Source organism: Thrips palmi, unplaced genomic scaffold (assembly GCF_012932325.1).
Source record: "Thrips palmi isolate BJ-2018 unplaced genomic scaffold, TpBJ-2018v1 HiC_scaffold_18, whole genome shotgun sequence".
Taxonomy (NCBI): Eukaryota; Metazoa; Arthropoda; class Insecta; order Thysanoptera; family Thripidae; genus Thrips; species Thrips palmi.
In genome coordinates this window covers 2396728-2410918 of record NW_023144627.1, presented here as the reverse complement: position 1 = coordinate 2410918, position 14191 = coordinate 2396728, and the positions used below count along the sequence as shown (strand labels likewise).

General features: G+C 48.7%; 1 protein-coding gene and 1 long non-coding RNA gene across 2 annotated transcripts; both read right to left on the bottom strand.

Moving 5' to 3' along the window:
• Positions 1 to 7681: 7681 nt before the first annotated feature.
• LOC117645034 lies at positions 7682 to 10055 on the bottom strand. Its single transcript, XR_004587697.1, has 2 exons — positions 10019 to 10055; positions 7682 to 7786 (listed from the first exon to the last, which is right to left on the bottom strand). It is a non-coding gene; the product is annotated as an uncharacterized LOC117645034 (long non-coding RNA).
• Positions 10056 to 11195: 1140 nt separating this feature from the next.
• LOC117644224 lies at positions 11196 to 13224 on the bottom strand. The gene is made up of 4 exons (XM_034383493.1): positions 13110 to 13224; positions 12833 to 12986; positions 12168 to 12361; positions 11196 to 11614 (listed from the first exon to the last, which is right to left on the bottom strand). The coding sequence occupies exons 2-4, from the start codon at positions 12979 to 12981 to the stop codon at positions 11196 to 11198; spliced, it is 762 nt and encodes a 253-aa protein (XP_034239384.1). The 5' UTR covers positions 12982 to 12986; positions 13110 to 13224.
• Positions 13225 to 14191: the final 967 nt, after the last annotated feature.

The following is a 14191-nucleotide window of genomic DNA, read 5'->3' as shown; positions in this document are numbered from 1 at the left end:
TGGGGCTCAAATGGGGCTCAAATGGGGCTCAAACGGGGCTCAAACGGGGCTCAGGTCGGGGCTCAATCCGGGCTCTGAAAATTGGGGCTTGGGTCGGGGCTCAAGTCGGGGCTCAACCCGGGCTCAGGTTGGGGCTCAGGTCGGGGCTCAGACCATCGGGGCTCAAACGGGACGGGGCTCATGTCCTGTATGCCAAATAATTTAAGACACCTGCTACCTGAGTGGATAGTCATCGCCTGCATTAATTTGCTGAGCGAAATTACTCACTTATGGAACGGGAACAACCTGTAGATATACAAGTAGTGTGAGGTTCGCCTGCATTAAATTGCTGAGCGAAATTGCCTACGCGAATACTACAGCTAGAAATAAGTTGATTGTTACGTGACCAAGTGACGTCCACCTGCATTCATTTGCTGCGTGAAATTGCCTGCTCACTTATCAACATACTCAGCCCACACGAGGCCCACACGTTCGCCTGCATTCATTTGCTGAGCGAAATTGTTGAGAGAACGTGCTTGACTGATGAGGAACAAGTAGCCTACTGCCCCTAACGCATGGTCGCCTGCATTCAATTGCTGAGCGAATTGCCGCATGATCAGTAAAGCTGCACGTTCGGTCCTCTCCGCGCATTGATGATCGCCTGCACACGCCTGCTGAGCGAATTCGTGCTGTGGTGAGGCTAGTTAAAGGCCTACTCTGCCACTGTGTCAAAGTGACCAGCTGGCATCGAGCTGTGCTAGTTTTAAGGAGTGAGTGAACTAGTCTTAACTTAGAAATTAGAGGCTTGAAATCAAGTCAAAACTTTATTAAAGTCAAGTGCTATGTCCCATTCCCCACACCCAACTGCATCTGTTGTTGAAATCGAAGCTCCTCGCGAAGTGAACACCGCGTCGTCCTGCAACACAGTACACATAGATTACTGCACAGTAATTACCTGGGATAGCAAGGGCAATCTTGTTGAACACAAAACCCCAGTGCGCGTTTACACAGCGTCGCCCCCGTCCGACGAGCCCACGCGCCCCACGCCGCGAATCCGCCCCGTCCAGCAAAGGCGCCGCCCTTTGAACACCGTCTTGTACAACCGCCGTTGGTGGGACTAATTACCCAACCATGGCCGACGCGCAGGTCCCCCTCGACGTCGAGGAAGTCGAAGTACCCCGCGAACAACACGACGAACCGGGCGTGCCTGCCCCACGCGGTAGAGGGCGCGGGCGAGGACGCGGTAGAGGCCGAGGCCGAGGGCGCGGACGCGGAGGTTTAGGCGCAGGGCAAGCACCGGACCGCCCCCGCCGTGCTATCAGGCCGCTGCGGCGCTACGGGTACGACACCGACGAGGACGACGACGACCTCGATCACGACGAGCAGCACGAGCCGCGAGTCAGGGACCACGGCCAGCAGGCCGGCGCGCCCGGGCGCGACGGTGTAATGGACTGGGACGACAATCCTGGTGAGGATCATGATGAGGAAGACGACGAGTACAGCCAGGCGCCACGCCGCCGTCGACGCGCGCACCCTTACCGCCGCGAAGATAGGCGCGATCAGCAAGATAATTTACAACCCCAACAATTTTACAATCTAATGCGCGACCTAATTAATCGCGCCCCTCCAGCACACATGCAACCAGCAGCTACAGTCATTTCCACGTCTGGCTATGTACCACTATACAATGGCAGCACAGGGTACGATGTCTACAGAGCACAGTTTCTGAGCATCGCAGAACACAACAAGCTAGGGCCCGCCCTTCCGTCGAACCGAGTTGCCAGCTCCGCTTCGCTGCGCCGGCAACTCGGTTCGACAGGGGGCCGGCCCAGCTTGGCCTGCCGGCGGCCTTTTCTCGGGCCTTCGGCCCTCGCATCAGACCTAACTTGGCCAGTCGAAGGCCCGGGCCTTCGGCCCGCTCGCATAACACAGCCCGTGTAAAGCGGGTAAAGCAAAGTTATCGATGTACCATCGTGACTTAGGCCCGCCCTTCCATTCACATGCAAAAGTCCTTACACTCTTTACTCCAACTGTCCTTAGAATATGCCTATTTCATTTGTCTCTTAGCCCTCATTCCGAAAATACCCATATTTGCCATGCTACTGCAACTCCTTGCAATGGAGGCACAGCAGGAGCGCAAAACGAGTCCGTCGCACTTTTTCCCATAACTCATGAAGGTGGGCTCCTGGACCCCCCTTCCCACCCCTCGTTGAGGAGGTCTTGCCAAGACCTATCGAAAACTTAAGTAAAAATTTTCAGTCGGTCGACCCCCTTTTTTTAAGATCCTGATGTGACTAATAGACGAAGTCGGGCTCCTGGACACCCTTTCCGACCCCTCGTTGAAAAGGTCTTGCTGAGACCAATCGAAATCTGCAATAAATTTTTTCAGTCGGTCGACCCCCTTTTTTGAAGATCCTGATCTGGCCAACTTGTAAAAGCGGCCGATGGGGTCGGGACCAGGTCTATTCATCTTGTCTCGTCGCCCCGATTCCAAAAATACCCCTATGTGCCCTGCTAGCACCAATAATGGCGGAAATCCCCCTCCCGCTCATGTAAACCATGATGCACCTGCAGCAGCCCTTGTGCGACCCGGACGGGATTTGCACCACCGGATTATTTGTTGGGACGGTACTCCTGAAGTACCCTCCAAATCTGTTACTCTAGCTCAACTCCTTCCTTGTACACAGACGCCAACAACGACAACGACAACAACACACAGACACAAAGGCAAATGCATAGGCCCTTCCCCTATTTTTTGAATTGAAGGGCGGGCCAAAAACTGGTCCGAACAGGACAAAGGGGCGTTCCTACTGCAGGCCCTACAAGGGGAAGCTACCAAGGTCATTCGAACCTTGACCACACAAAATAGGCCATTGACATTTGCCAATTTAGATGCAGAGCTAGAAAACACTTTCCATATCAGGAGAGAGTTATGGGAGAGGACTCGAGTTTACGAGTCACTCAAGCAGGAAGAGGGACAAACTCTGAGAGATTACGCTCAGAAGGTAAAGGAAGCTGTGGTCGATTACATGCCAAACAGCAATCAAATCGATAGGGATCAAGCCGGTGTTAAGGCTTTCATCAAAGGGTTAACAGATAGGAAAGTGGCTGAGCGTATTTGTTATGCATCAGTCAACTCGGTGGAGGAAGCACTCACCCATGTGAATAGGGCATTGTCTCTGACATCGGAGACTCCCAGCAAAAAGGTCAGAAAAGTAGAAGTTGACATTTCGGACGACAATGCTGAAGTCAACTACGCCGACCAGGAAGCAGCACCTGGAACAGGAACACAAACAGGTAGAGGCAGAGGCAGGGGCCGAGGCAGGGGCCGAGGCCGAGGCAGAGGCCGGGGAGGCCAAACCAGCAGTGACTCCAATTGCCACACATGTGGTAAACCAGGGCACTTTGCTGCGGCTTGTCAAAATCACCTGACTTGCTACTACTGTGGGAAACGCGGTCATATTAAGCCAGACTGCAGGCTTCGCATTGCGGATGAAGCTGAGGGCCGTTATCAGGAACACAGCTCAAATTACGAGCAAATTCAGAGTCAGAACTCTAACGGGCAAAACAGCTATAGAGGTACCTCACACCCAAGGGGCAGAGGTCGGGGCAACTACAATAGGGGGCAATATAACAACAATAATAGTAATAACAGTGACTCAAAAGGACCGTATGTCCGATTCCCTGAGGCCCCACCAGACCTTTACCAAGCAGCAATGTCATGGTACGCCAGACACAATCCACTCCAGGGCACGCACGAAGCACCCCAACACAACAACACTCAAGCTAATAATAATACACAAAATGACAGTAAGGTAATATGCCATACGTTCCCAAGCCGGAAAAACCAATAAGGCTTCTATTGAGCCAATGGAAATAGAGGCCCCCAGAATTATAAGACCATTGGAAACCGAACCTATTTCTGTACTAAGGACTCAAGACTCCCCTCCTGTCATCACTAAAGCTTGCAAACCTATTCCTGTACTAAGGACTCAAGTGTCCCCTCCTGTCATTACTAAAGCTTGCAAACATCAACCCATTTGGGCAAAGAAAATATTAACCGGCACATAAATTAAAATGTGGCAGCTTGCTTTCCCATAAGAAAGGCCCACTGGTAAACTGCCTTGTGGCCGGCGAGGCCAAAGAAGCTATCATTGATACAGGAGCCACTATAACTGTTTTTAAACGAACTCGCAATCTACCTGTTTCTAAATTACGACTAAAAAGTGCAACATCACACAAGACATCGCTGTATGGGCCAGAGTGGACTGATGTTAAATTTGGAAACCAGACTTATAGGTTCCCAGTTTATGAGGCTGATATTACAGAAAATCTAATTGGCTATGATTTCATTGATACATTCGAAGGTGTTGTCAACACCAAAACTAAAATGCTTGAACTTGAAAATGACATCCAAGTTCCATACAAAGTTGTAAACTCTGTGCACAAGGGAGATTTCGCCAGTGGCAATCTGTCCTATCCAATACGTGCGAATCAGAAAATCTTGCTGAAACCTTTCGTAGAGAGGCAGGTTTCCACAAAGTTGGAAACTGACCTGGTGGTTGATGAGTCGGAATTGTCTGACGCGTTGCTTGCCATGACGATCAGTGGACTCCGGAGTCGGAAAGGAAACTGTCCACTTCTGCTTCACCTCCGGAAACGACAGGTCCCATAATAACGTCTCAGGCAAGAGCGGAGGGGGTTGATCATCGCCAGCTTGACATACTGGGCTGGATTAAGAAATGCGTAGAGCAGCAAAGTTAACAGCCCAAATATACTTAAGAATTAACAAAACGGGCGCCGTTTTTCTCGTTATCCAAGTCAGTTGTCTCAATTCCATGAAAAAACTTTTTTCCTTAAAGGCTGCAAGGTGTCCAAGAACCATACCAATGTTCGTTACACTTTTCAGCTCAAATGTCTAACAAATATCTACCCCTAGATTTACCTCTTTTCAATTTTAAGTTAGTTAAAATTATATGAACATTGGCAACAAAGAAAGGTTTTTGATTTGCCTTTCGGAGATTTGGGTCGCGTAAATGGATTTGGATTTCCACAAGTTTTGCAAAAGAAGGGAACATTTACTTCACGTTAATTTTAAGTGGCTAGACGTCTTACACGTACACGGGGTGGCACGAAGGGCAGATACAAACCAAGAGTTCAAAAGAAGCGCTATTTTCAGTCCGTACGTCCTGTATAATCGTATGGAAGCTAAAGAAGTTCAAATAAGTCAATATTTCAAAATTACCGAAAAATACCAATTTTACCGGGGTCTCCGTAAAATACGGTATTTTACCGTATTATACCGTTCTTTACCGGTAATATTACCGGCCTTTACATCCCTACCTGCTACAGGATATTCCGTACGCCACTCCTGCGGTACAGTAAATCCCGTCTCGTACGAAGTAGTACCCCACCTTCTCAAGACTATCAGAAACTGTCTCCTAAATTCAAGGTGGGACGGAAAGAAGAGTCGGAGAAAAATGATGAAGAACGGCAAAAGGATCACCTGGGACTTCATTATTAAATTATACGAGGAGAAGAAAAAAAAGAGTCTGAGAAAATCTTACAAGCTAAATCCTATGAATGTCTATCCAGATAGTTATGCTCGTATGAAGGTGAAACTGGCTGGACAGCCCTTGAGCAATACCGTATTCAAAGATATGAAGAGTCAGAACTGGCCTGATGCAAGTGAGACAGAAATTTTGATTGACAAAGTAAATGTATGGTTTGACTGCCTGAACGGAGCGCATTCATCTCAAGGAAAGAAAACCCCTTGCAAAATGGAAAATATATGGGCACTATATGGACAAAATACATGGCCCAACGGGTCTACAACGTTTGTCCTACCTATTTTTTTGTCCTACCCCATTATTTTATTATATTTTATAATATTTTATCGATAAAATATTATAAAATAAAATACCTTTTTTTTTAAATTTATAACGTGTTATGATATGAAACAATAGAGAACATAACCAAAGCACGGCCTCTAGACGGTCATTCCCCTAGTTTTTCAACCACTACCCTAGTGATCCTGGCCAGGACCTCAACCCTTCTTCTTTTCGTTCTTCCCTCAAATACCCTGGTTCCTAAATCCCATTGGCCATGCACCCCCACTCTCCACCATTGTTCTTCCCTATGTTCTTCTGCATCTGTAATATAAAGGCGCGCTGTCTGGCGCCAGCTACCATTCTGTACACGGTCACCTTGTTGATAATACAGAAGCTTCCGTCTCCACGAGACCTTCGACTACCCTTTCCCTCCAAGTCCCTTACACTGCCACACTATAATAACACTGGTGACAGCGGTGGGATCGGGCTTTGAGGTTAAGGTCGGTCTATGCCTTCCCTGTTAGGGGGGAGGAGAGTGAGTGATAGCGCGAGAGTTTGAACTTAGCAGTTTTCAAGTCAGTGAGTGTTAGTGTGTGAACTTGAAGCTAGTAGAGGCCCACCACAACCAATACCAGCGTGTGAATCGTGATTGAAAAAGCTGCTAACTCATGCTAACGAAAGTGGATACTTGTGTGTGTAATTGAATCGAGCTTAGCCGCTGAGGCCAGGCCTCCCCTGACTACAGAGGTTTGGTTTTCGAGTATGACTCTGAGTGAGAAAGAGTGTTGGAAACTCGCCGCAAGGTTTGAGTGTGTCCAACAGGAGTACAAGGGAGTGCTAGAAATAATTGGCATACAGGACATGAGCCCCGTCCCGTTTGAGCCCCGATGGTCTGAGCCCCGACCTGAGCCCCAACCTGAGCCCGGGTTGAGCCCCGACTTGAGCCCCGACCCAAGCCCCAATTTTCAGAGCCCGGATTGAGCCCCGACCTGAGCCCCGTTTGAGCCCCATTTGAGCCCCATTTGAGCCCCGCGGCCTGAAATCACGCAGTTTTGCATGATTTATTGCCACGGGGCTCAAGTGGGGCTCAAATGGGGCTCAAATGGGGCTCAAACGGGGCTCAAACGGGGCTCAGGTCGGGGCTCAATCCGGGCTCTGAAAATTGGGGCTTGGGTCGGGGCTCAAGTCGGGGCTCAACCCGGGCTCAGGTTGGGGCTCAGGTCGGGGCTCAGACCATCGGGGCTCAAACGGGACGGGGCTCATGTCCTGTATGCCAAATAATTTAAGACACCTGCTACCTGAGTGGATAGTCATCGCCTGCATTAATTTGCTGAGCGAAATTACTCACTTATGGAACGGGAACAACCTGTAGATATACAAGTAGTGTGAGGTTCGCCTGCATTAAATTGCTGAGCGAAATTGCCTACGCGAATACTACAGCTAGAAATAAGTTGATTGTTACGTGACCAAGTGACGTCCACCTGCATTCATTTGCTGCGTGAAATTGCCTGCTCACTTATCAACATACTCAGCCCACACGAGGCCCACACGTTCGCCTGCATTCATTTGCTGAGCGAAATTGTTGAGAGAACGTGCTTGACTGATGAGGAACAAGTAGCCTACTGCCCCTAACGCATGGTCGCCTGCATTCAATTGCTGAGCGAATTGCCGCATGATCAGTAAAGCTGCACGTTCGGTCCTCTCCGCGCATTGATGATCGCCTGCACACGCCTGCTGAGCGAATTCGTGCTGTGGTGAGGCTAGTTAAAGGCCTACTCTGCCACTGTGTCAAAGTGACCAGCTGGCATCGAGCTGTGCTAGTTTTAAGGAGTGAGTGAACTAGTCTTAACTTAGAAATTAGAGGCTTGAAATCAAGTCAAAACTTTATTAAAGTCAAGTGCTATGTCCCATTCCCCACACCCAACTGCATCTGTTGTTGAAATCGAAGCTCCTCGCGAAGTGAACACCGCGTCGTCCTGCAACACAGTACACATAGATTACTGCACAGTAATTACCTGGGATAGCAAGGGCAATCTTGTTGAACACAAAACCCCAGTGCGCGTTTACACAGCGTCGCCCCCGTCCGACGAGCCCACGCGCCCCACGCCGCGAATCCGCCCCGTCCAGCAAAGGCGCCGCCCTTTGAACACCGTCTTGTACAACCGCCGTTGGTGGGACTAATTACCCAACCATAGCCGACGCGCAGGTCCCCCTCGACGTCGAGGAAGTCGAAGTACCCCGCGAACAACACGACGAACCGGGCGTGCCTGCCCCACGCGGTAGAGGGCGCGGGCGAGGACGCGGTAGAGGCCGAGGGCGCGGACGCGGAGGTTTAGGCGCAGGGCAAGCACCGGACCGCCCCCGCCGTGCTATCAGGCCGCTGCGGCGCTACGGGTACGACACCGACGAGGACGACGACGACCTCGATCACGACGAGCAGCACGAGCCGCGAGTCAGGGACCACGGCCAGCAGGCCGGCGCGCCCGGGCGCGACGATGTAATGGACTGGGACGACAATCCTGGTGAGGATCATGATGAGGAAGACGACGAGTACAGCCAGGCGCCACGCCGCCGTCGACGCGCGCACCCTTACCGCCGCGAAGATAGGCGCGATCAGCAAGATAATTTACAACCCCAACAATTTTACAATCTAATGCGCGACCTAATTAATCGCGCCCCTCCAGCACACATGCAACCAGCAGCTACAGTCATTTCCACGTCTGGCTATGTACCACTATACAATGGCAGCACAGGGTACGATGTCTACAGAGCACAGTTTCTGAGCATCGCAGAACACAACAAGCTAGGGCCCGCCCTTCCGTCGAACCGAGTTGCCAGCTCCGCTTCGCTGCGCCGGCAACTCTCGTTCGACAGGGGGCCGCCCAGCTTGGCCTGCCGGCGGCCTTTTCTCGGGCCTTCGGCCCTCGCATCAGACCCAACTTGGCCAGTCGAAGGCCCGGGCCTTCGGCCCGCTCGCATAACACAGCCCGTGTAAAGCGGGTAAAGCAAAGTTATCGATGTACCATCGTGACTTAGGCCCGCCCTTCCATTCACATGCAAAAGTCCTTACACTCTTTACTCCAACTGTCCTTAGAATATGCCCATTTCATTTGTCTCTTAGCCCTCATTCCGAAAATACCCATATTTGCCATGCTACTGCAACTCCTTGCAATGGAGGCACAGCAGGAGCGCAAAACGAGTCCGTCGCACTTTTTCCCATAACTCATGAAGGTGGGCTCCTGGACCCCCCTTCCCACCCCTCGTTGAGGAGGTCTTGCCAAGACCTATCGAAAACTTAAGTAAAAATTTTCAGTCGGTCGACCCCCTTTTTTTAAGATCCTGATGTGACTAATAGACGAAGTCGGGCTCCTGGACCCCCTTTCCGACCCCTCGTTGAAAAGGTCTTGCTGAGACCAATCGAAATCTGCAATAAATTTTTTCAGTCGGTCGACCCCCTTTTTTGAAGATCCTGATCTGGCCAACTTGTAAAAGCGGCCGATGGGGTCGGGACCAGGTCTATTCATCTTGTCTCGTCGCCCCGATTCCAAAATACCCCTATGTGCCCTGCTAGCACCAATAATGGCGGAAATCCCCCTCCCGCTCATGTAAACCATGATGCACCTGCAGCAGCCCTTGTGCGACCCGGACGGGATTTGCACCACCGGATTATTTGTTGGGACGGTACTCCTGAAGTACCCTCCAAATCTGTTACTCTAGCTCAACTCCTTCCTTGTACACAGACGCCAACAACGACAACGACAACAACACACAGACACAAAGGCAAATGCATAGGCCCTTCCCCTATTTTTTGAATTGAAGGGCGGGCCAAAAACTGGTCCGAACAGGACAAAGGGGCGTTCCTACTGCAGGCCCTACAAGGGGAAGCTACGAAGGTCATTCGAACCTTGACCACACAAAATAGGCCATTGACATTTGCCAATTTAGATGCAGAGCTAGAAAACACTTTCATATCAGGAGAGAGTTATGGGAGAGGACTCGAGTTTACGAGTCACTCAAGCAGGAAGAGGGACAAACTCTGAGAGATTACGCTCAGAAGGTAAAGGAAGCTGTGGTCGATTACATGCCAAACAGCAATCAATCGATAGGGATCAAGCCGGTGTTAAGGCTTTCATCAAAGGGTTAACAGATAGGAAAGTGGCTGAGCGTATTTGTTATGCATCAGTCAACTCGGTGGAGGAAGCACTCACCCATGTGAATAGGGCATTGTCTCTGACATCGGAGACTCCCAGCAAAAAGGTCAGAAAAGTAAGAAGACATTTCGGACGACAATGCTGAAGTCAACTACGCCGACCAGGAAGCAGCACCTGGAACAGGAACACAAACAGGTAGAGGCAGAGGCAGGGGCCGAGGCAGGGGCCGAGGCCGAGGCAGAGGCCGGGGAGGCCAAACCAGCAGTGACTCCAATTGCCACACATGTGGTAAACCAGGGCACTTTGCTGCGGCTTGTCAAAATCACCTGACTTGCTACTACTGTGGGAAACGCGGTCATATTAAGCCAGACTGCAGGCTTCGCATTGCGGATGAAGCTGAGGGCCGTTATCAGGAACACAGCTCAAATTACGAGCAAATTCAGAGTCAGAACTCTAACGGGCAAAACAGCTATAGAGGTACCTCACACCCAAGGGGCAGAGGTCGGGGCAACTACAATAGGGGGCAATATAACAACAATAATAGTAATAACAGTGACTCAAAAGGACCGTATGTCCGATTCCCTGAGGCCCCACCAGACCTTTACCAAGCAGCAATGTCATGGTACGCCAGACACAATCCACTCCAGGGCACGCACGAAGCACCCCAACACAACAACACTCAAGCTAATAATAATACACAAAATGACAGTAAGGTAAATATGCCATACGTTCCCAAGCCGGAAAACCAATAAGGCCTTCTATTGAGCCAATGGAAATAGAGGCCCCCAGAATTATAAGACCATTGGAAACCGAACCTATTTCTGTACTAAGGACTCAAGACTCCCCTCCTGTCATCACTAAAGCTTGCAAACCTATTCCTGTACTAAGGACTCAAGTGTCCCCTCCTGTCATTACTAAAGCTTGCAAACATCAACCCAATTTGGGCAAAGAAAATATTAACCCGGCACATAAATTAAAATGTGCAGCTTGCTTTCCCCATAAGAAAGGCCCACTGGTAAACTGCCTTGTGGCCGGCGAGGCCAAAGAAGCTATCATTGATACAGGAGCCACTATAACTGTTTTTAAACGAACTCGCAATCTACCTGTTTCTAAATTACGACTAAAAAGTGCAACATCACACAAGACATCGCTGTATGGGCCAGAGTGGACTGATGTTAAATTTGGAAACCAGACTTATAGGTTCCCAGTTTATGAGGCTGATATTACAGAAAATCTAATTGGCTATGATTTCATTGATACATTCGAAGGTGTTGTCAACACCAAAACTAAAATGCTTGAACTTGAAAATGACATCCAAGTTCCATACAAAGTTGTAAACTCTGTGCACAAGGGAGATTTCGCCAGTGGCAATCTGTCCTATCCAATACGTGCGAATCAGAAAATCTTGCTGAAACCTTTCGTAGAGAGGCAGGTTTCCACAAAGTTGGAAACTGACCTGGTGGTTGATGAGTCGGAATTGTCTGACGCGTTGCTTGCCATGACGATCAGTGGACTCCGGAGTCGGAAAGGAAACTGTCCACTTCTGCTTCACCTCCGGAAACGACAGGTCCCATAATAACGTCTCAGGCAAGAGCGGAGGGGGTTGATCATCGCCAGCTTGACAGCCAGACCGGTCATCGCCAGCTTGACGGTCTAGAAACAAAGAACAAAACCATGGTAAAAGATTGTGAAATGGGTGCGGCCAACGCACAAGAAAGCGAACAAACATTGGGAATCCAACCACCCGAAAGAGCAGAAGGCAAGATGCATGTCGGTTTGTTAACAGCCAGCAAAAGTAACCCTAACGTTAAAAGTCAAATCTCAGAAAATATAGTCATACAGACAGGCGTTGTACCGTGTGTGACAGGCCCAGTAAATGTAACTCTACTAAATCTTGGAGACACTTGTGTCCAAATTTCCAAGTATGCAATTATAGCAGAAGTCCTGCTACTCCACCCACTACAGTATGATGGTCTTGAGGATGAGGCAAACCCAGATTTTGAGGAGGACTTAGAAAGGGAGGAAGAGAGTGGATATGAAAGTGATAATGAAACTAATAATGAAATTAAAGAGTGTCCATGTCGAGCAGTCAACATAGCAAATGGGACAGAACATCTGAATTTAACTGAGCATGAAATAGAAAATTTCCATGATGCAGAGTACAAGTTGCCAGAAAAAGAACCCATTCCAGAAAATATGCCATTACCTGCAGACTTAGATGCCATGATCAAAGCCACTGCCTTGCCACCCGAACAAAAGGTAGAAGTAGAAAAACTCATTCGCAGACACCACGATGTATTTGCACCAGACAACTTCACATTTGGTCGATGCCCATGGATGAAATTCAGGATAGACACCGGCGACCATCCACCCATCAAACAGAACGCACGTCCAGTACCCCTGCATTACAGAAAAGAAGTGTATGAGACATTTATGAAATACTTAAAAATGGGAGCCATCAAACCAAGCCATTCCGCTTGGGCGTCACCCATTCTCTGCGTCCTTAAAAAGACTGGAGAAGTTAGAGTTTGTGTAGACTACAGAGCACTCAATGCTATCACTAGAGTTCCAGCAGCACCAATACCCAGAACACAGGAAATACTACAAAATTTAGGGGGACGCAAAATGTATCACACCTTTGACTTAGCACACGGGTACCACAATTTAGAAGTGCATCCTGATGACCAACCCAAAACGGCCATCATTTTACCAGAAGATTTGGGACTACCACACAGGCAGTTTGAATACACTCGATTGAGTTTTGGGCTCTCTGCAGCCCCAGGGGCATTCCAACAAGTCACAGATAGACTAGTCACACCAGCCTTAGAACCCAACAAGCACAATGATTTAGGAAATACTGTATCTGTTTACCTGGATGATGTCTGCATAGCTGGAGACAACTTTGAACAAATGTTGCAACGGCTGGAAGCCTTCCTTAATAGAGTCAGGGCTGAAGGGTTCCTCCTCAAAGCCAAAAAGTGTGAGTTGTTCCAAAGGGAGATTTCCTTCCTAGGACACATCCTGTCTGAAACAGGAATAAAAGTAGATTCAAATAAAATTGATAAAATCATTCATTGGCCACAGCCAAATGACAGTTCAGAATTAAAGTCATGGCTTGGTTTAGCCGCCTACTATGGCAAATACGTACCTCATATGGCCAGCAAAGTTTCACCTTTGTACAGACTACTCAGAAAAGGAGTCCACTTTGATTGGACACCTTACTGTCAGGAAGCTTTTGACTCCGTCAAAACAGCTCTCACCACAGGTCTGAACCGCTGCACTGCTTGTTACTTGCCCGCTCACAAAATACAAGCCCTATCGTTAGTACTTCGTTAGTAGATGTTAGTACTGCAGAAGACGTTCAATAGTACCAAATGCATACCAAAGTTTTTTTTTGAAAAACATAAACCGTGCACATTCACACAACAGACACTGCGACAAACAGCAACTTTAACCGAAACAGCTCTGACCCATTAAAACACGTTAGTACAGGTAAGTACCGCGCTAAAATCAAAACTGCTGCACAGTCACGTACCGTTACTGACCATAAGGTAAACACTCGACAGTGCAGGAATCGGCTTTTTTAAAAACAAGACCCAGCCCAATCAGACTTTTGTTTTCCGAATGAATTTTGTTAGTAGACGTTAGTACCGATCAGAAAGAAGAGCTGCGACACCGTCGCCGTATCGTTATCAAGCGTTACGCAGACGAGTGGCAGTGTAGGTATCGTTTCATATTTAAAACAGACCCAGCCCGATCAAACTTTTATTTTTTAGATGAACTTTATTAGTAGACTTTAGTTCCGGGCAGAAGAACGAGCTGCGACATCGTCAACGTTATCGTTTTCAAGCGTCACGCAGACGAGTGACAGTGTAGGTATCGTTTCATATTTAAAACAGACCCAGCCCGATCAAACTTTTATTTTTCAGATAAACTTTGTTAGTAGAGGTTAGTTCCGGGCAAAAGAAAGAGCTGCGACATGGTCACCGTATCGTTATCAAGCGTCACGCAGACGAGTGACAGTGTAGGTATCGTTTCATTTTAAAAACAGACCTAGCCCAATCAAATTTTTATTTTTCAGATAATCTTTGTTAGTAGACGGTAGTACCGATCAGAAAGAAGAGCTGCGACATCGTCACCGTTATCGTTATCAAGCGTCACGCAGACGAGTGACAGTGCAGGTATCGTTTCATATTTAAAACAGACCCAGCCCAATCAATCTTTAATTTT